The sequence below is a fragment of the Curcuma longa genome, chromosome 12 (assembly GCF_044706935.1).
Source record: "Curcuma longa cultivar G26 ecotype Majalengka, Jawa Barat chromosome 12, ITB_CL_G26_1.1, whole genome shotgun sequence".
Taxonomy (NCBI): Eukaryota; Viridiplantae; Streptophyta; class Magnoliopsida; order Zingiberales; family Zingiberaceae; genus Curcuma; species Curcuma longa.
In genome coordinates this window covers 1,556,484-1,578,055 of record NC_133872.1, presented here as the reverse complement: position 1 = coordinate 1,578,055, position 21,572 = coordinate 1,556,484, and the positions used below count along the sequence as shown (strand labels likewise).

Below are 21,572 nucleotides of genomic sequence, written 5' to 3'. Positions count from 1 at the left end.
AAAAAAACAAAGCATGCAAATGAAATTCAAACAAAACCATAATTGTCTGTTTGGTTTGACTTGGTTCATGTTGAATTGGATTTGCATTTATATAATATATTTGTTTGGCTTTATTATTAAATTGTAAGTTTTCAAAATCAAATTTTATCTTCTAAAATATAGCATATCAAATTAAATTGTCATAATGCAAATTTTTAATGTAAACTTTATAGATATTAAATGATTCTTAGTGAATCCCAATAATAAATGTACATTTTATTATTTTAAAATGGTAAATTTAGTATAATTCTGGTTTGGTTTGGTTTACTAATAATCGAACTAAAAATTGAATTGAGTTTTTTATGCTTCAGTCAATCCAAACTGAAGCGAGTCAATTTGTTAAAAAACAAATACTATATTAAAATTTAAACTCTATTTGATTGGAAATGAATAATGGGCACCCCTAAATATAAGTTTGCATCTACAAAGATAATACAATTCTATTTAATATGAACAAAAGTACAATAGAAACTGGAAACAAGTGCTATCCACACCATATACAAGAGATTCTCAATCTTTCCAAGACTTAACTTCGATAGAGAAAAGTGGACTACCTCTAGTGCTCTTTAGAGACCAAAAAAAATCTCCCCAAGAAGAAAGCTTCTTCTCTACAAGCTCTGTTTCCCTAGCCTTTAAATTCATCTCATGACATTTTCTAGGATACAAAATGCTGTAGGAGTGAGGAATTTGCAACCATTATGAAATTTCAACTATCACTTTAAAAACCATCCTTATCTAAAAAATTATAAAATAAGATTTATTTAACTGTTGGACAATAGTCAGAAGTAACCCAATATGTCACCAAACCCAACACTGATATGGGATGTTGGCACCAAGGAAAATAGTGCTTCTTTCTACAAACTTATGATTCAAGAAAAAATTGAAATAATTCAAACCCTGATAAACAATGGATATCGACAAGGGTACTTCAATTGAATAGACAAGATAACAGTTCTAATTGAATACATGTGAATAGAAAAAACAAACAGATGACTATTGCAGCTCTAACATACACAAACCATAATCAGACTTTTTGAATATTCGTACCAAGCTTCATCTCTTGATGATTTGGCTTCAAACTCCAGCTCTGCAACTTCTGCTGTTTTCTCCTCACTCTCTGGAACAATGGAACAAGGTAAAGTTATACATGTAAGGTTTCATAAATTACAACATAAAGTATGCCCACTCTCATGTCAAAGAAGCAAGAAAAGGAAAAAAAAAAAAAAACCCAAAAGAACTTCGAAAACCTTTTGGCAAGCCAGAGGCATCAGGTGCATCACTTAGGCTTGAATCTGCAACAACATTTTCTGAAACAACAACTACATTTTCTGAAACAGCAGGTGAAGAACCAACTTCAGATTTTTGCTTGCTAGGTTTAGTTGGTTGCACCACTCCATTCTTCATAATCAAGAAAAGGAAATATGGTTCAGCTCGTGTAGAATGAGGGTATCTAAATTCTAAAACACCTATGTTAACTTTATCTATTGCATTATATTTAAAACAGAAGCAACTGCATACAAGTAAAAAACTTGAAGTAGAGAAAATAAAACGAAAGAATAACAAAAGGCAGTTTAATTTGGGAAGTTTCCCTATCACATTTCTTTTCAAAATCAGTTGACAAGTATTCCGTCTAATAGGAGTTATCCATGCTCTTATACGTGCATACACCTCAATAACCAAGCACAACAGCTATACGTAGCAACAGGAAAAACCATTTGAATGACGAAAAGTAAGAGTTAACTTCGGGCAAAACTCATACTACTGTTATCAGCCACACCCAACTTAGAAAGACCTGAAATAGCGGAAAGAAAGGTACTCGCAGAGAGCCCAAGAACCTCTTTGCAAAAGAATGGCGCAAACTTGAATGTTGGAGCCAAGAAAACGAACCATATGATGGCCTTGTATCAGGAGACCAAAACACGAACGAAGAATGGCGTTCAGATTTCAAAACCATCCGTAACAGACAGAAATCTTTCCATCGACGAGCTAAAGAGGGGGAAAGCATCAAAAACTCAAAGAGAGGTACCTGCTCGGATGATCTTGATACGGAAGTCGACTTGGATTTGGGGTTCAGCGAGCTGCGGAGCGTTCGCCCCATGATGAGGAGGAGAAGTACAGAACTGTCGCCTGCCGATCAAGAATCGATCGGAAGAAAGGGAAAGAGGAGCGATCGCAGAGAAGACGTCGAGCGAGAGAAAGAGGAACGGCTCGGGGTTTCCGCTGCGGTTCGCATAATAATCGAAATTAAATCAAAATTTTCGAATCATAATAATCTCTTCGATTTAATTTAAAAATAATGGGCCCTTTCCAGGAAAGCCCGTTATTTCTCCGACGCCCAAAGCCCAATAAGCACAGAGTCAACGGGTCAACAGAGCCATTCCAATGGAGTCAAATAAATAATCAAAATTATTATTATTAAAAAAAGAGTTAAATGACATATCGTTGAAGTCAAACGTTTGACCTGATCGGTAGTTATACAAACCCTATTTAAAAATGGAACAAAGTGAAGATCACACAAAGCTTACAGCTAGTGCCACTTCCTTCAATTCACTCACACGAATCTTCAAACGTTATATAACTCGAGGTGGTTCTTTAGACCTCTACATAAGATGCATGTGATACATCATCACTTATTTTCCAAAAGAAATACGGTTCGATTGACCGTATCGTAAGAATTATTTCCATCTTTAATTAACCATTCTATTTCTTATAATTAAATATCACTTGGATATATAGGTCTGAACCAACTAAAGAAGTCAACTGCATAATTTACTAATTGTTCAAGCTTGTTAGATTCAATTTTAAACAATGTTTTTTCCTTGCACATTACTAAATATCACTTGTTGATCAGTGTTAAGCAACACGAGATCCAAAGTCAATTCACTTTCATGAACACTTCTTTAAAGTAGGTCAACTCGTGGAAATTAATCCAAAAGTCAATCTCGTCACAGGGAATTCTTCTTCTCAAAGTGAATTCTACTGCGTACGTTTTAACAATTAATTTGGGATTAGCATAAAAACGAAGTAATTTGGGAGTCATTAGTAATATTTAATAGCATGCTATAGTATTATTTAATTATCTCAGCTATAATCAAATAATAGTATTACTGGAATTAATGATAATAATAGCAGCGCATTTATGATTTTAAAATCAAGGAGGCTTTATTATAATATTTTCTGAATATTATATTTATATTTAAACTATGATTTTATGGCTATTTGTTAACTTATTTAGAAGGGTAGAATAAATGATTTTGAAAATAGGGCGTTATTTTTTATTTTTTATTTAATAAAAATTTACTTGGTCCTTTTTACCCTTTTCCTTAAAAAGGAATATTTATAGGACGAGAAGAGCGACTATAAATAGACACGCACACGCGTTTCATTTTCCTCGCTTGCCGTTCTCGCTCTCCCGCTTCCGTCGCTCCCGCTCCCCCACTCTGGTCTCTCCGCCGTTGCTTTCGCTGCTTTCCTTCCTTTTTCGTTCCCAATCTTACGAAACCCTTACTATTTTGTTCTGATTGCACACGTTTCTCGTCTCTTTCCTCGCAGCTCCTCCGACTCGATACGCCATGGCGAAGAAAATTTTGGTCACCGGCGGCGCCGGCTACATCGGCAGTCATACCGTGGTGCAGCTTCTCCTCGCTGGATTCAGCGTCTCCGTGGTGGATAACCTCGACAACTCCTCGGAGGCCTCCCTCGAGCGCGTCTCCGAACTCGCCGGGGACTGCGGCAAGAACCTGACCTTCCATAAGGTATTCGATTTGTTTTCTTTTAATTTGCACTTTGATTCCCGAAGCGGGATTTTAGGGTATTTGGATCGGGGTGGATGTCCTCGTAGAAATTTGTGCTTTTGGATGTTGTGCAAGGTTTGATTTTTGGGTGTATTTGTCGATTCGAGTCGCTTGCGCAGCTTTAACTATTACTTTTCGCGATTGATGTTTTTTTTTTTTTGAGTAACAGAGATTGTGGCAAACGTGGATTGTTTTCTGAGGAATAACATTACACGATTTACTTACGAATTGTCGTTCATTCTTTTCAATGGAAGAAATTTAGCGGCACTGTTGATGGTTGCGTCACGTTGTTTCCCCCCTTTATTTTTGATGGCGATAAGTGTCTTCCGGTTTCTTCATCTTTAATTGCTAGGATACCAAGTGTTTTGACTCATTTCGGTAGTCCTCAATTATCTTGTGACGGACACTTGTTGTGTATCAGATGCCAAATCGCTTGGTTGATACACTTTCTCGTGTCCAGTCCTGCAAATTGCACCATTTTCTCATGAATTTTCCAAATCGTCGCATTCTTTTTGACAAATATGCAGCATGCCTTACTGTGGGAATCATATCTGTGGATCGCCATTGTATGCTTTCCTCTGTCCTTGGAAATCGGAATTGTTGTTTCGGAGGGTGGATTCTTAGGTGCATCTCTTCAATCTATTTGCGCATCTCTATGACAAACCTAGCCAGTTTGGCTTCTTACGTCTTAGTGGACGATGCAATACACCACTGTACTTAAATATGTGATGCTTTTGATCCATCGATCGGTTTCTTTAATTAATAGTGCATCTCTTTTTCTTCCACATACATATATTCATTCTCTAATCTTTTGTTATTATTTTACCCCAAGTTCTTCAATGCAACTCCGAAACTGATCGTGCATATGTATTTCGTTTAATATGCAACTCTGCCGATGTCCTGTTTGATGGTATATCTTTGGCTACTGTATCAGGGAAATGATCTGTTATCTTCTTGTTTCTCGAACATATTTCCAATAATGTATATATCAAAACCTCAGTAGAAAATATAATTGTCATCGTATAATGTTTTTGTTAGTGTGGCTGCTCGTTGTTCTTCGAACCTGTTCTCTCTCAATTTTTATGTCAGTCTTGGTTTGAGCAAAATCTAAATGTACTAGAATAACACCCCACGTGGTCTTGGTTTCTCATTAATCATTTCCTCTATGCTTCTGCAGATTGACATTCGGGATAGGGACGCACTGAAGAAACTTTTTGCTACAACAAAGTAAGTTTTTTTTTCCCAATAATGATTGCACCCAATACTTTAGCGACTAATAGATAAATGTTACTGCTAATATGGTTTCTCCATGCACGGAGTTACCATCGCCGTAGTCATCACGTACAAAGGGATCTTGTTTGCAATTGGAAGTCTTGGTGATAGGATAATCCATTGCCAGCCAGCCATAATATGAATTATATTCATTTTAGTGGCTTGCGGAGATTAATTAAAGGATGTTGTAGCATTTTTACAATCAAGTTAGAAAGAAAATGTTGAACGACCTCTTTCTTTCTCAGTGTCCACAAGGAGAGGAGTTCAATTATTTTGTCAAGGATAAAGGATAAATGTTTTATAATCCTCCTGTACTGTGAGCGCCTGTCCTTAGTTATTCCTCTCTTAATTAAGGAGTAATTAGTAGTTTTCTTGTTATAATGATGAACTTTTATTTATGCTTTTGATTTCCTTGGCAGATTTGATGCTGTTATACACTTTGCCGGATTGAAGGCGGTGGGAGAAAGTGTTCAAAAGCCCTTGCTTTATTATAACAATAACATTATTGGCACAATCATTCTATTAGAAACGATGGCCGAGCATGGATGCAAAAAGGTATTATAATTCTACTTTTGACTTTGCTGTGAAAGGGACATGTGAAACTCACCAGATTTTTGAATGGGAGGTAATTTAACAAAACAAACTTGGTGATAATGGAAAGTGTCTTTCAGAAGAATAAAAAATTATAATAACAGTGAAGCTGATGTAAATAAGTGAATGACAGAAATATAGTATTTCTTGCAACATGATTGTCTTGATAAGTCAGATCTAAGTCCATTAGATTCTTCTACATAGTGCTTGTTTTATGCTGATGCCATATCTTAAGTTCTCAGAGTTATGCAATCTGTAATAATGCAAACCCCTGTTTAGGAACCATGCTTTAAAGATCTACCTCCTTATTTTTGAACTATGTCTAAGAAATATTATTCTCTATCTGGGTAATGGTTCTCTTCACAAAATATGTAAAAATTTTGGTTTGCCACTCAACAAAGTGGTTTCTTCTAAACATGCACTTCTTGAATTTACTGAAAATTTGCAACTAATTTTTACAGCTTGTATTCTCATCATCAGCTACTGTCTACGGTTGGCCAAAGGAAGTGCCCTGTACCGAAGAATTTCCTTTATGTGCTACAAACCCTTATGGACGAACTAAGGTATCTTCATGTGTTCCTATTGTCTTTATCTCTCCTATTTAATTACTTTACTGATTCATTTACTATTATTTTACTACAGCTTATGATCGAGGAGATTTGCCGTGATATCCAACGCGGTGATAGTGAATGGGACATAGTTTTACTGAGATACTTCAATCCTGTTGGCGCTCATCCTAGCGGATTCATTGGCGAAGATCCTCGAGGAATTCCTAATAATCTCATGCCATTCGTGCAACAAGTGGCTGTTGGGAGGAGACCTGCTCTCACGGTTTTTGGAAATGATTATTCAACTACAGATGGCACAGGGGTAATGATCTTACCTAGCTTCGATTCATGCTGTGCTGAAATCAAGACAGGATGCAATAATCTAAAGTATGTGATAGTGGTTACTTGCTTACAAATTTCCTCTCTAATTTCAGGTAAGGGATTACATTCATGTGGTCGATTTAGCAGATGGTCATATTGCAGCCGTAGAGAAACTATTTCAGAGTAATAAAACAGGTGCGTGGATTTGGAAACTTCACTCGTAACATGTTCTTCTATAGTTTTTGTTCTTCACAACCTTGCTTTCCCTGAATTCCCTTACACGACAGAATGGATCTCATGAATAGCTTTTCAATTAGCAGGTTGCGAAGTTTATAACTTAGGAACTGGTAAGGGAACATCTGTCTTGGAAATGGTTGCAGCATTCGAGAAGGCTTCTGGAAAGGTACTGATCTCTTGAAACTTATACATATAATTCACCTTAAGCGTTATGATTCAGGAAAAATAAAGGATCCTGCTATTTTCTCTTTTAGAAAATTCCTCTGGTTATGGCTGGAAGACGACCAGGTGACTCTGAAACTGTTTATGCATCTACCAACAAAGCAGAGAAAGAGCTTAATTGGAAGTGCGTGATATTATACCTTATACAAATATAGTGGTTCTACTCTCTTTTTTAAGCAAATTCGAGATTTAATTGCCGTTTTGTTCGTTTGTGATTGAAAAATAACTCGACGTGTTATTATTATTGCAGGGCAAAATATGGTATCGAAGAGATGTGTAGGGATCAATGGAATTGGGCTAGCAAGAATCCATGGGGATATGGGAAACCAAACGAGTCCGCCGCTCCATCAACATAAGTCGATCAATTCAACGAACTTAGTGTCTGAATGTGGATTTCTTTTCTTCTTCTTCTTCTTCTCCTTCTTTAGTACCCCGACTGGGTGTCATTTTTGATATCTCTGATTATTTCTGTTATGTTTTCTAGATTGTCAACTTGCCTAGTTTTAGAACAAAGAGGCATGTTTGGTTCATAAAATAAAATAAATTGTTGATTTCTAATGAAATGTTGTATTTTTTTTAATATAGATATATTTTGATCTCATGAATATTATTTATTACAAGAAATGAAATTTATAATAATTAGATCTGTTGGAATTCCTTAGTTTTTCACTTTATGGTACCAAATAATACTTCCCTTGGGCCAAAATATTTGAAAATGGAATGCCAATATTGAAAAATAAAAATCAACAAATATCTTAGTGCACAAAGGCATGTCTATATTTTTATTTGAATGGGGTAAGAGAAGCTTTATTAATGGAAAAAGAAGAAGAGAACTATTTATGTTCTCCTTGTTTAGAAGATAGGGAAGGTTAAACATGTGTTATTTGAGAGGAAAGGAAAGAGAATGAAAGTTAAATATATAAAAATATAAAAATATCTTACTTCGTAAAAATAAATGTATATGTGAAAAAAAATATATATAATTCATTAAATCAATTAAGATTTTTCTTGTTAAAACCATTGTGAGACCAACTAAAATTAATATTTATGACTTAAATAAATAAAAAATTTAAAGAAATAATGAATACATATATCATAAACATGTAAAATATAGAATCTATTTACTTTGGTATAACAAAGGATAAATTAATATTTTTATATAGATTTCTATAAAACTTTACTGATATAAGAAAGAGTGAAAAGATCACTAGAAATTTAAAAAATTTAGATTAAATAAATTATTTAAGAATTAATATTTTAAAATAAGGATAAAATTAAAATAAATAATATTTAGAGTTGTCTTTTCTTTCCTTAAATCCTAAACTCTTCTTCCCTCACTCCTTATTTACCCTTCCTTCTCCTTCTCTCACCTCCTCCCAAACAAAACGTTAATAATTCCAGTTTAACAACACGATTAAAGGTATTCAAGTTTAGGATTTAAGTATAATTTTAGCAAAGAGCTTAAATAGTTTTTATTTAAAATTTAGCACAAAGTTTAAAATATTTTTAAAACTGTAAATACTAAGCTAGATTTATATATTAACTAAAACTTTAAAATAATTTCCAATTTTCTAAAAAAAAATGGAATGGTCTTTAAGAATATAGATAGGGGGGTTTAATTTTTATTTTTAGAACATTTTGGTACCACAAAGTATTTAGAAACTGTTGGGGGGCAAAGTGAAAGTTTATTGTCCATTATAAGATAAGCGTAGTAGGGTTTTGGATTCCTCCCGTCAGATGGCTTCTTCGTTCATGGCGATCCATCGTGCTGGTAACATCACGCTCGCCACCAGTCTCTTCAAGGGGCGCCTCCCGATCTTCCGCTCGTCCATCCTTGCGAACGCAAAGGTATCGCCTTTCCTCTCCCCCACCCTCGCCTCCCGATGCCTCAGCACGTACGCCGCCGCCGCCGCCGCCCCCAATAACTTTCAGAGACACCCATCCCCGCCGCCGCCGCCGCCGCCCCATTCTTCCGGCCCCCGTACCTTTCCACAGGACCACAGAAATCCTAATCACTGGCCGCCGCAAAATCAGCACCAACGCCCTCCACCGCCGTACGACCACCGTCCCCCTTCCCCGATAGGTGACAACCCGCCTCCCGTGTCGGCTCCTCCTCCGGGCCCTGTTGACCTTCTCGCCCTCGCCCGAGAGGGAAAGCTTAAGGAAGTTGTTGGTTTGTTGAGCCAGGGCATCTGTCCTGACCCTCCTACCTTCTACGACCTTGTCGCTGCCTGCTATGACCCGAAGCATCTCGAAGAATTGAAAAAGATTTATGAGTCCTTTTTCCGATCGCCCTTCCGTGCTGACCTCCAGATCAATAACAAGCTGCTGGAGATGTTCTCGAAGTGTGGCAGCATGGTCGATGCACGCCGGGTGTTTGATAGAATGCCTGATAGAACTATGGAGTCCTGGCATCTGATGATTGATGGATATGCTGCAAATAACATTGGTGATGATGGATTGCAGATGTATGAGCAGATGAGGAAGATTGGAGTACTGCCAGATGGAAGGACCTTTCTTTCTGTTTTGGCTGCTTGTGCAAGTGCAGAGGCAATCGAAGAGGCATTCATCCATTTTGAGTCCATGACCAAGGAGTACGGGATTCCTCCACAGATTGAGCATTACATTGGTTTAATTGAAGTCCTTGGGAAGTCAGGTCACCTTAATGAGGCACTAGATTTCATCGAGAAGTTGCCATTCGAACTGCCGGTTGCTGTGTGGGAAGTGATGATGAATTTGGCTCGGGCTCAGGGTGATATAGATCTTGAGGATCGAGCTGGGGAGCTCATGGTTTCCATGGATCCTACCAAGACTGTTGCATCCAAGATTCCAACACCTCCAGCCAAGCGACGATCTGGCTTGAACATGCTGGAAGGAAGGAACAAGCTTGCAGAATACCGGTTGCCCCCAAAGATTGAAAAGAAGGTGGTGAAAGAACAGGTTTATGTGCCTGATACTCGATATGTGCTCCATGATATTGATCAGGAAGCCAAGGAACAGGCATTGCTCTACCACAGTGAGAGGTTGGCAATTGCTTATGGACTGATAAGTACACCTGCAAGGACTCCATTACGAATCATCAAGAATCTCAGAATATGTGGCGACTGTCATAACGCAATCAAGATCATGTCAAGGATTGTTGGAAGAGAGCTCATTGTCAGGGATAATAAACGATTTCACCATTTCAAGGATGGCAAGTGCTCTTGTGGTGACTACTGGTGAAGCTTCTTAGCCCGCGTACCGCCAAACCTTTTCTTCATTGAATTTGCATACTTTCTGCACATGGACCTCTACGTCATGATGGTAAACATTTGGGCTAGGCGCATTTGCATGGTTTTTCATCAATGCCGCGGACTCACCGGTTCTTAAACCTTAAATCTACTACTAAATTAGTTATCTATGTCTCTGAGTGCATCTGTGTCTTGAACAGTAGCATGTGGATTGTAGTTTTCGTTTGATAAACTGATTCTGAACATCAATCAGATGCATATGATGAAATATGTATTGCACATTTGGACTTCGGGTTTAAATAGGTTTCTACTTTACAGTTTTACAGTTTGACTTAGCTCATGACAATTCCAGAGAGAAACTTATCTTTTGGATTTGTTATAGAATTCTTTGGATACTTATCTATAGATTTATCTTTTTGAAGATGGCTAGATTAAGTTTGAGTTTCATGTTTGAATATGCTTATAACAAGTCTTGCTGAGTGCATATGCTCATAGAGCGAGCCAGAGATAGATTCCTTCCTGAGGTTGTCTGTGTGTGATGTGGGGGAGGGGAACACTAGAAAAAATTTACATGAATGGGCCTTCTAGTGGAATCCACATTAACACTCCTTCGAGCCACTTTTGTTCACAAAACACACTGTTTCTCAAGTGTCCACTTAATCAATTTGATTTGTGCAATTGTTGACCACGAGTTTGCTCATCCTTAACCCAGTGGATATCCAATCACATATATCGGTTGTTTTCCCAATCAGAGAATCACTTTGATAATTGAATAGAAAAAAAAATGCATTTCCCTTGAGAAAATTTCTATTTTTTTAATAATTCAGGCTAACTCTATTAATTCTGAAATCCAATGCTTCTCATTTACAATCAAAAATAAATTCAAAAAATATAAGGGTTTGGAAATTTTTTTTATTTTTCGTTTTTTATTTTCTATTTCTATTTTTTTATTTTTTGATCTAATTGTTAAAAAACAAAAAATATATTTGATATGATATATTATTTTCTATTTTCTAGAAAATAAAATTAAAAAATATATTTGATATGATATATTATTTTCTATTTTCTAGAAAATAAAATTTAAAAATATATTTAATTTATTAATATAAAAAATTATAAATAAAATAATTTTTAATAAAAATACCATTTTATTATAGAGAAAAAAAAATCATACAAAGGAATCAACCATGTTAAAAAGGGATCAAACCTGTCCTTCTAATACAGTATTACATAATTTTAAATGTACTGTGAAATCTAATTAAAATCAAATTAATTAATTAAATAATTATTTTATTAAAATAAAATTATCAAATTATATTTATTAATTAACTAAAAATCAATTCAAATAAAATAATTATTTTAATATTTGAAAATTATTTTATTAAAATAAATATATATTTGTTTTAAATTTAAAAAAATAAAATTAAGGAATTATATTTACTAATTTAATAAATTATTCCATTAAATAATTATTTTAATAACTATTTTAATAAATTATTTTATTAAAATATATATAAATTTATTTTAAATTTTAAAAGTCCAATTAAAAAATCAATTTTTATAAATTATTTTATTAAAATCAATATTTTAATTTATTTTATTAAAATAAAATTGCTCCATTCATTAAGCTTGTTATTTTATTAAAATAATCGAGCATGCCCGGCTCTGTTGGTCTTATCCTTCCTATTTTTCAATTGCAATTTTCATTCTTTATAGAAAATGATTTTTTTATTTTCTTAGAAAATGACTTCTCATTTTCTAGAAAATGAAATTGAAAAACACAAAGTAAATAGTACTTTCTAAAAAATAAAAAAATAAAAACAAAAAATGATTAAATCAAACGAAATATCAAGGCAACCTAACACCACTAGTTTTCACACACCACAAACATTCAAAAATACCCAATTTTGTGCCTGATTCCACTGAATCAATCTCCCACTATGTGCCTCATGTGATACAATAACTTGTTGACCTCATGTGAATTTCAAATCAAACACACTACAAATTTGATTCAACCCAAGCCGAATGGTGGATGGTCTAGGATTCAGAGTATCGCGTGAGAGGGTCAAAATTAAAAAATATGTTGACCTCACGTTAATTTTTATTGCCATAAGGTATTTGCAACGTAAATATGATGCATGTGCAAGAATACCGTACCGACCCTATTAAGATAGGTCTAACAATTTGTGCTCACTCATTTCTAGTGCCAAAGTGAACGGAAGCTTTATCGTTACTTCACCATACACAATTGAGTCCTTGATCATGTGTTTATCGTGAGATAAAACTCAATTTGTTCAAATCGCGCATAAACAAAGGTTGCGGACCTACAAGCCCACACTTGTACTTCCTTCTAATCACCTCTATTAGTAATAAATTCAGGCTATCAGGTAAAATAATTTAAGATGAATGTTTCAGCATTCATCGTATGCCCTCAAACAAGGGCAAGCAAAATAAAACTCAATTGGCCAGCCGTACAACACACTACAAAGATTTCCAGACGATCAATTGTTTCTATTACTCAGTTTAGTACATTAAAAACCATAGAATTATGTTCTATCACTATGATCTCTATCGTGCTTAATGCTATTACTGTATCATTCATTGCAGTTTGTGTGAAAGTCCACACTAACTAGCCAACTATCATCCTTTTGCAACCAGACTTGAGACCGGTCTTGGCGGGTTTGCTATTATTGTGCCATCAATAAAAAATTTACATAGTTGATTCATAAATCTGTGATAGTACAAGTTGGTCACTACACTTGCTGTTGGTTAAGAAATGTCTTGGCTTGGCATTAGACCCTTCAACTCTAGCTATCTGGGACCTCTGATTTCCAAGGAAGATAGATGATATATTTGTTTCCAGAGCACATATATATAAATATATATATCAAATAAGGTTGAATTCTGAAGGTTGTTGGATAGATCTTTGAAATGATATGCACAAATAGAGCTACATATGTCTAAATGCTAAAACCTATTGATGATGTTCAACTATAGTTCACCTTTCCACATCAGATCATGGTTTACATCCTATTTCAATGGAGAAAGCTCTCATTGTCCTTATTTTTATCTTTACTTTTCCTTGTTATACAACAATAAAAAATAATAAATTGAGGTGTAGTATTGCTGCATACCATAAATATAGGCCATTATAAGCATTGTGTCCATAACATTGAACAAGCCAAAATTATGCCTACAACATATTTGAACATTTGCCCATGAATATGCATTTTGAGACTGCTAGGGCTACAATAGTCATGCCCACATTTAACGGCAGATGTTGTATTAGCATATTAGATAGTAGAGTGCAGGAGAAACCTACAGATTCCACACACACACATATATAAAAGTAATACGACTAACAAAGTATTACCCAAGCATAACTTGTTGACCTTTCATAAAAGGTTGTACACCGTTTATTTAACTTCAATGTAACTAAAAGTTGAAAAACGGGAAAGAGAAGTAGCCAATTTCCTCGATCAAGAGGAAAGAGTTGTGCTACAAGAGCTTGTGACGAGGCAACCTTGCATTATAAGCATACACTCTAGAATTGTGGACTTAAGCTATAGTGTTTCATCCTAATACAATATATAAAATAATAGTTGATAAAAAAAACAAGTTCATCTTGTTCATGCTACTAAACAAATAACTAAATTCCACTGACTTATCGAAATTGAGCATCTAGCTAAACAAGTACTAAAATTCAATCAATAAATATGGCTCAATCTAATCTAATGAAATAACAAAGTTGCAGCAATTATGTTTACCATTGGCTACTTAAAATGACAGATGATTGCAGAATCTCTTAACTGTGCCTTATTTTTATTCATGTGTATGAAACAGAATAAAATGATCAATAATACCGAAATGGCCATACGAAACAGATCAATCGTATGATTAATTCGATTGGAAAAATGACTAGTATTAGGCAGATCCATTGTCAATGGTAGTCCAACTGAAAAGCAAAGTAAAATTATCGTTCTATAGACGAATCACATTCATTCAATTGTCACATGAACCAAATCGATCCATCAAACCATAAGAACGTACTAAACCAAATAGACAAAACTCAACAGAATCCGAAATCGACAGAGATCTAAACCAGCAAACGACAGAATATGGCGCATGTTTTTATTAAAACCTGAGCTTGGTGAAGAACCACCTGTTCTTTCCGGTCTTGAAGCGCTCCTCGAAGCGAGCTTTGGTCTCCTTGGAAGCAGTGACCTTCTTGTCGCGGGATTGGAGCGCGTCGAGGGTTACAATGTCTTTGAGATCGACATCGAGGGTGTAGCGGGTAGGCATGATATGGTTATAGTTCACCAACTTCAGGAACGGCTTCACACGGGACTTCTTGGCAGTCTTCTTCGCCGAATCCTTGCGAATGACCTTCTTCGGGTACTTGGCGATGCCGGCCACCAGGCAATGGCCGTAGGGCCGCTCCCGTGTGCCATCGTCGAACGCACGCACGATCACCGCCTTCCTCCCAGCGAAACGGCCCTGCAAGATGATAACGGCCTTGTTCTGCTTCAGAAACTTCACCATTTTCTTCCCCTTCGCCTCGCCGAGGACGATGCTCCGATTGGACTCCCCCCAATTGCGCCGCTCAAACAATCACGACCTACGGGATACAGAGTTTTTATAGTACAAAGTTAGGGTTGGCAATTGCCCTCTCCGGGAATGGGCTTTTTGGGCTTCAATCAACTTCAAAGAGATCATCGAACGGGCCGGTCTTTAGGATTACATTTTACAGTCAAAATATAATAAATAATACGATTTTTCAAAATGACTGAAAAAAAGGTCTCTATTTACAGAAAACCCATGTCAAATTCCTAAGAAATATATATTTTTAATTCTATTAATAAAATGGAAATTTTTATAAAATAGGAGAAAAATTTTAAAAATATTTTTATTTTCATTGGCATCAAGAAATATCTAATTTTTTAAAAAATGTCCTATTTCATTTTTTAAACATTCTTATATAAGATTTAGTTAAAACTATTGTAATATAAAGTAAAATTGCTCAATAATCAAATTTGCTACATGTGAAATATTATTATATATAATATTTTCTTTCAACTTGATCGAATTCATTCTAATTTGATCAAAAATATTTCAATAATGTTCTATTAGTTACAATGTAACTGTTTTAATTATAAATATTACACATTATGTAAGTAATATATAATGCAACAACTTAAACTATTTAATTATATAATTTTAATAAGTTAAATTAGATTAACACGTAATTATATCTTACGTATGAAATATATATTTTAACCTTAATCCAATTTTGCATTTAATTTTAATAAATTTAAATTTTTTACTATATTAATTTTCTTTTGTAGGGCTATTTAAAATTTTATTTGACTAGATTTATTTTTTATAAGCGTTATAATAAAAGTATTTTTGAAATGAAAAATAAAATGGTGCACTTTTTCACTTTGACCCTGATATAAAAACGCTCTTTAAATATTTTGCCCAGTAAAATCTCAACACTCTTCTTCTTCTTCTTCTTCAGCACTCAAACCATGGAAACGTTGGCGAACCTGCACACCCTGGCTTCCTCGTAAACAAGGCCATTTTGGCACAGGTAGCCTTTGGATGGACTGCAATGGCGGTCCTCTGAGCAAATGCACTGCCCTTCCAAAGCACAACCATCGCTCTTCACTGCTTCCTTCTCGTTGATCACCTCATCGGACCATGGGCTCTGAAACACGCCCTCCGGGTCCAGCTCTTTCATGGCCGCCAGAAACCTCTTAAACCCCGGGTACTTCCCCTGCACGCCGAGGAAAGCAACGTTCCTGTTTTTGGCCCAGTGCGGCCTGGCGCCGTACTTGACGAACGCCATCTGCTCCACCTCCTCCCACAGGTCCTGGTTCAGTCTCGGGATCGAGGGGTCGCTCGCCCTGTAGTAGTTGAAGTCCACCACGACGGAGTCCTCCGGCTGCCCCAGCAGGGACTCCGATCGCTTCACGAAGCGGATCATGAAGCCGTTGTAGTTGTCGACGCCGCAGAAGTTGTCCGGGTTCATGTCGCGGAGCCGCTTGACGTCGAGGATGAAGGATCTGAAGCTTTGGGGGGAGAAGAAGGCGGTGGTCTCGTAGAACAAGAGGCCTTTGATTCTGGGATCCCACGGGCAGGAACTGAGGCCGTCTGAAACTGGCGAGTGTTGGCAGGAGCCGGAGGTCTGCATCCGGCCGTGGCGGCCTGTGACAGGGTAGCCGGTGAAGAGCAGGTTGTTGTTCTTGAGGCCGTTGGCCATCAGTTTCTTGAACGCTAGCACCGTGGCGGCGGTGGCGCACTTGCCTTTCGCGTTTCTTGATTCATCGAAAGCCTTCTCTGCACGCACACACAAAGCGTTCGTGACGAAAGATTCAAGGATAAAAACAATATAATAATGACTGCCTCGAAAATTCAAAGAATGCGGATTAGATCGGCCTTGATTAATCAATCACCTGTTGCTCGAACTGCCATGGAGACGGCCATGAGAGTCGATTGGAAGCCGATGAAGTCATTAAAGCCGTCGCCGGAGGTGTTCAGGGGTACACGGTCGTCTAACCTGAACGCTGCCTGGTGCTGCGACGGGAACCAAGTGATGTCGGCGAACTCGTGCTTCCGGGCGTGATCCATGAACTGGTCTTCGAAACTGGAATCGTTCTGGAATGAGTAGGTGATGCTCCTTTTGAAGCTGGGCTCCAACGACAATGTCACCTTATGGGAAAACAAAGAATTATTTCGCAGATGGAAGATTGGTATTTGGATATCAATCTACCGTGAATTTGTGGTTATTCCAAGTAATTATAAGGAATCGAATCGAATGGAGATACCTGAGATATGATTCCGAGAAGACCTAGGGAAACGCTTGCCGCATTGAACAGAGGATCCCCTCGCCGGAGTGTGACGACCTTGGCGTGCCCTTCTTCTGCCGGCGCCGGCACCACCAGAGTTAGGCTCTCGACGTGATCGTGCACGGCGCCTCCCCTGCCCCACCACGAGCTGCCGTGCGATCCCGTGCTGATGAGCCCGCCGATGCTGACCCCCTCCCAGTACGGCGCAGCCAACAGGCTCAGCCCCGCGGCTTCCACTTTGTCAATGAGATCCCGCAGCCCCACGCCGGCGTCCGCCGTCACCCTCCTGTTCGCCACGTCCACCTGATTCGAAACCAATCAAACTCGTGTCGCGGAAATATATATATATAAATCTCGCAACGAACCTACCTCGATCCTCGAGTTGTACTTGGCTGTGCTGATGACGACGGAGTTCTCCGGCGGCGGGCACGCGAGCTTGGGAATGGTGTGGGAGAAGCCGCTCACCGCCTTGGCCTTAAACCGCTTCCGATGGGCCTCAGCCACGGCGGCGCGCAGCTCTTCCTCCGTCGTAGGGAAGACTGCTAAGCCCGTGCGGCACTGCTGCCGGTCGGCCCAAACGCCGTAGGCGTTGGAGACAACGCAACCACTATCGTCGCAGAAAACGGGCGGCGCCGGCGGCTTTGCGGAGGTGAAGGAAGGACACGATCCGCTGATGATGGCGACAAGCAACAAGGAAACCGATATTGCGGCAGCCATGGTTCGATTCCTCCCCAATTGCTTGGATATCTGATAATGGAACAGTTTGCTTTAAAGGCAGGAATTTTCTTCGTACTTTCCTTTACAGTGGCTTACTCGTTTAGGCAAAAATCAAAATGGCGCCATTAATTATCATTTTTATTAAAAAAATTATTTTAAAATATTAAAATAACACTCTGATATATTTATTATCTTAAAAATATCTTTATTTTAATATTATTAAATGATAAAAAGAACAAATGAATATTTTAGTGACATCATTTATCTTCATAATTAATTAGACACTTATTTTATTTTATTTTTTAAAAAACAGATACTATTTTGACAAAATAATAAAAGTATCCTTTTAATTTTTATCCTCCATAAGCAGAAGGTGAGGGCCCATTTTCCTTTTTTTTTTATCTTGACTAAATTTCTTTCTTATTTATCCTTTTCAAATATGGAAGTTAAAGTTGGATTTGTCCAAATAAAAAATAGTGAATTGGCAGGTATCGATTTGGAGAATAATGGCATCAATAAGAGTAAATATTTCCTTTCTAAGGAAAACAAAAAAGAAACAGAAAATGAGTTGCAGATGGAAGAACACTTGCGTGCTAAATATTTATTGTGATTGTTCTCAGTTTGGAATAAATCCATAGGTTTATGATTGATTCCTTATTGTTCTTCAGTTTGCAATGAGACACCAGAAATTAAACTTCACCTATTAACTTATCCAAAACACCTGAGCACGAATTGAATTTTTAAAACTCCTTTATTATTCTATGCCTCATTACTCTGAATGATAGGGAAAGAAGAGGAGAAAATTTCATTAGGAAAACAAATCCCTAAGGAAAGAGAAAGAGAAAGATTTACTCCAAATGATGAAAAAGATAAGGGGGGGAAAATTCATAAGGGAAAAAATCCCTAAAGATAAGGAAAGAAGGAAGAAGAGAAGAAAAAAATATCTATAGGCAAGATAAGGGGAAGAAAAAGAAAAATAAAATAAAAGAGAATTGTGGCTGCACGAGCGACCTCGCACGGTTGCCTCAAGGTCGCGGCCACACGAATGACCTCGCAAGGTGGCCTCAAGGTCACAGTTGCGCCAACGACCTCGCGGGGCTATATCGGGTCATGGCCGCGTGAGCAACCTCGAGCTAATAAGTAGTGAGCAGAAAATTCATGTATATGATTATTGAATACCAAAAATATATGAGATTGATTCAACCTAATCTAGTAAATTAAGAGAGGTAATCCTTGTCACAACAGATTCCCGTCACAAATTTCCCGTCACAAATTTGTGACGGAAATCTGGACCGTTCAATTTTAAAATAGAAGATTAAATCCAGGTTATCGCAATCATCCATTCAATCTACGACCTGGATTTAATCTTAACTTTAAAATCGAACGGTCCAGATTCCTGTCACAAAATTTGTGACGGAAATCTATTGTGACAAGTAGCTTTATTTGTAAATTAAATATATAACCAATCATACAAATTGAATAGGAAATTCTTTCTACACATCAGCATGTCCTTTTCCTTATGTATGAGATCTTTCAACTCTTTCCTATAATATGATATCAATCAACATATTCATTTTCTTAATTATGAGATCTTTCAATTCTTTATTATAATACTCTCTCAAGTTAGAGTCTGTATATCAAGAACGCCAAACTTGCCAAGGAATGAAAATTTGACAAACTTAATGGTTTAGTGAACAAGTCTACAAGTTGGGAAGTCGATGACACATGACACTACAAAAAATACAGAGAATAGCGACGGAAATAAATTTCCGTCGCTAGAGTAGCGACGGAATTATATTTCCGTCTCTAAATTAGCGACGGACATTTATTCCGTCGCTAAATAAGTAGATTAACGACGGAAATTTATATTCCGTCGCTAATGTAGCGACGGAAATTTATTTCCGTTGCTAAATTAGCGACGGAAATAAATTTCCGTCGCTACATTAGCGACGGAATATAAATTTCCGTCGCTAATTTAGCGACGGAAATAAATTTCTGTCGTTAAAAATCGCGATTTAGCCCTTTCCCCCGACTTTTTTTTTCCTTCCCCGCGCGTCGTTCTCGCGAACTAGGGTTTTCTCCGCTCCCTCTCTGTCCGGCTGCTCCCTCTCTGCTCCGGCTGCTTCCTCTCTACTCCGCCTGGTCCCTCTCTTCTCCGGCAGGTATTCCTCTCTGCTCCGGCTTAATTTCCGATTGCTCCCTCTCTACTGCTTCATCTCGTCCGACTGCTCCCTCTCCTCCGACGACCTCCTCACTCAACCTTCTCCTCCGGCGTACTGCTTAATCTCCTGCGGCTGGTCCCTCTCTTCCGGCGAGCTGCTGAAGCTTCTCCTCCGGCTGCTCCCTCCTCCAGCAAACTGCTGAAATTTCTCCTCCGGCGAACTCCTCAAACTTCTCCTCCGGCTGCTCCCTATTCTCCTCCGGCTTCTCCTCTTTGCATTTGTCAAGGTAAAATTTTCAGCTTTGTTAATTTAGTTAGGGTTTTTCAGTTATGTAGGGTTAATTCAGCTTTATTTTGTTTTATAGGTTATTTCAGTTAGAGTTTTTCAGTTAGGGTTAATTCAGTTGTATTTTTTTTAAGGTTTTTGATCTAGGGTTAATTTTAGTTAGGGTTTTTGACCTAGGCTAATAACTTGTACTTCCTGTGAATTATGTTCCTTTCATATCTCAATGCATGCATTTCACATATCTATTATGAATTTAGATATCCTTTCATAATTTGTACTTCCTGTGAAAAATATGAAAGGTTTGGTTATGTTTGGAATGGGGGCAAAAACATGGGAACCTTTCCTTCTTAGTTACTTTAGGGAAAGAATTTATGTTCTTATGGAAAATCATGTGAGGCGTAGCTGGATGTGTTCTTTATTGTGAATTACTTCATCAGTTTAAATTTCTCTTAAAATTTTGGTTAAAACATAATCACTGATGAAGGTCATGATGATGTGCAAGAATTACTGTTATAGGTAAACATCGCTTTGACTTGCCAATTTCTATCTATGAATTTGTATTTCATTTGCAGCATAGTTATTATGTGGAGCATAATCTTATTGTAGTATTCTCTTATGAACAAAGCATGTGACCTAATTGCAGCTTATTGTTTTTGCGATTTAATCCTTAGTTTCAGTAGTCCGATTCCCTTGGTCATGTAGTACCAGAATATTCTTCTGCGAACAGTTGACCAAAAATGGGTCGTTATTATTGGGAAGATACAAATAATGCTTCGTTAGGAGATAAATTCATCATTTCTCTATTGAAGTAAACTAGAGAGATTGCATAAGATTTGGTCTGAACTTGATATATCTCTACAGAAGAAGATAGTCTTGGAAGAAATGATATACTGTATTACTTACCTTTATAGGTGTATGCATTTTAGCCTTCCTTTGCTATTTGTAATCTATGAGTTTATAATCCATTCAACTATGGCATTATACCTCTGCTTTTGAAGCGATTAATACACCACCTAAAAAACGAAAAGCAAAGCCTGAGCAAACATGGTGATCAGCATCATTATGCTATCTTCTAACTGGCTACCTGTTCTAAGCCTGAAAAGATTTTCTGTGATTAGGAAGTTTGCTTCGTGAGATTACTTAAGCAGTAGGTTACTTAATATGTCTATGTCCTATATCGTCAACTTCATTCTCATTTCAAAAATCTTTGTTTCATATATATCTAAGGTCATCTATACAATAATGTTTTTGCAGATATATCGTCAACTTCATTCCTCTTCTTCATTTATATGTTTAATCTTATACA

The 21,572-nt window shown here is 37.1% G+C and overlaps 4 protein-coding genes across 6 annotated transcripts; 2 read left to right on the top strand and 2 right to left on the bottom strand.

Annotated features, from left to right (window-relative positions):
* The first annotated feature begins 3,590 nt into the window (after positions 1-3,590).
* Positions 3,591-7,438, top strand: LOC141842931 (UDP-glucose 4-epimerase GEPI48-like). Of its 3 annotated transcripts, none has more exons than XM_074730920.1 (9): positions 3,591-3,794; positions 5,011-5,060; positions 5,525-5,660; positions 6,158-6,259; positions 6,339-6,566; positions 6,679-6,760; positions 6,886-6,968; positions 7,057-7,148; positions 7,275-7,438. In XM_074730920.1, the coding sequence occupies exons 1-9, from the start codon at positions 3,612-3,614 to the stop codon at positions 7,378-7,380; spliced, it is 1,062 nt and encodes a 353-aa protein (XP_074587021.1). In that variant the 5' UTR covers positions 3,591-3,611; the 3' UTR covers positions 7,381-7,438. The 3 variants fall into 3 exon arrangements, with proteins under 3 accessions (XP_074587021.1, XP_074587020.1, XP_074587019.1); XM_074730919.1 differs by having other exon boundaries at positions 3,612-3,794; positions 6,679-6,748; positions 6,883-6,968; XM_074730918.1 differs by having other exon boundaries at positions 3,612-3,794; positions 7,057-7,160; positions 7,257-7,438.
* Positions 7,439-8,761: 1,323 nt separating this feature from the next.
* LOC141843203 (pentatricopeptide repeat-containing protein At2g15690, mitochondrial-like) lies at positions 8,762-10,572 on the top strand. The gene has a single exon (XM_074731244.1). The coding sequence runs from the start codon at positions 8,762-8,764 to the stop codon at positions 10,244-10,246; it is 1,485 nt and encodes a 494-aa protein (XP_074587345.1). The 3' UTR covers positions 10,247-10,572.
* A 3,638-nt stretch (positions 10,573-14,210) lies between these two features.
* LOC141843095 (large ribosomal subunit protein eL27x) lies at positions 14,211-14,851 on the bottom strand. The gene has a single exon (XM_074731125.1). It carries the CDS (start codon positions 14,794-14,796, stop codon positions 14,389-14,391), a length of 408 nt encoding a protein of 135 aa, XP_074587226.1. The 5' UTR covers positions 14,797-14,851; the 3' UTR covers positions 14,211-14,388.
* A 924-nt stretch (positions 14,852-15,775) lies between these two features.
* On the bottom strand, positions 15,776-17,819 carry LOC141842669 (L-gulonolactone oxidase 3-like). Its single transcript, XM_074730707.1, has 4 exons — positions 17,472-17,819; positions 17,082-17,405; positions 16,710-16,965; positions 15,776-16,593 (listed from the first exon to the last, which is right to left on the bottom strand). The coding sequence occupies exons 1-4, from the start codon at positions 17,817-17,819 to the stop codon at positions 15,776-15,778; spliced, it is 1,746 nt and encodes a 581-aa protein (XP_074586808.1).
* Positions 17,820-21,572: the final 3,753 nt, after the last annotated feature.

Bases quoted from the DNA above. Each gene is read 5' to 3' on its own strand.
- LOC141842931 (XM_074730918.1), top strand. From the start codon at position 3,612: ATGGCGAAGAAAATTTTGGTCACCGGCGGCGCCGGCTACATCGGCAGT. The intron at 5,061-5,524 runs GTAAGTTTTTTT...TTTCCTTGGCAG, and splicing joins AAACTTTTTGCTACAACAAA to ATTTGATGCTGTTATACACT. The intron at 6,969-7,056 runs GTACTGATCTCT...TTTCTCTTTTAG, and splicing joins TCGAGAAGGCTTCTGGAAAG to AAAATTCCTCTGGTTATGGC.
- LOC141843203 (XM_074731244.1), top strand. From the start codon at position 8,762: ATGGCTTCTTCGTTCATGGCGATCCATCGTGCTGGTAACATCACGCTC.
- LOC141843095 (XM_074731125.1), bottom strand. From the start codon at position 14,796: ATGGTGAAGTTTCTGAAGCAGAACAAGGCCGTTATCATCTTGCAGGGC.
- LOC141842669 (XM_074730707.1), bottom strand. From the start codon at position 17,819: ATGGCTGCCGCAATATCGGTTTCCTTGTTGCTTGTCGCCATCATCAGC. The intron at 17,406-17,471 runs GTAGGTTCGTTG...GTTTCGAATCAG, and splicing joins AGTACAACTCGAGGATCGAG to GTGGACGTGGCGAACAGGAG. The intron at 16,594-16,709 runs GTGATTGATTAA...GTGTGCGTGCAG, and splicing joins CATGGCAGTTCGAGCAACAG to AGAAGGCTTTCGATGAATCA.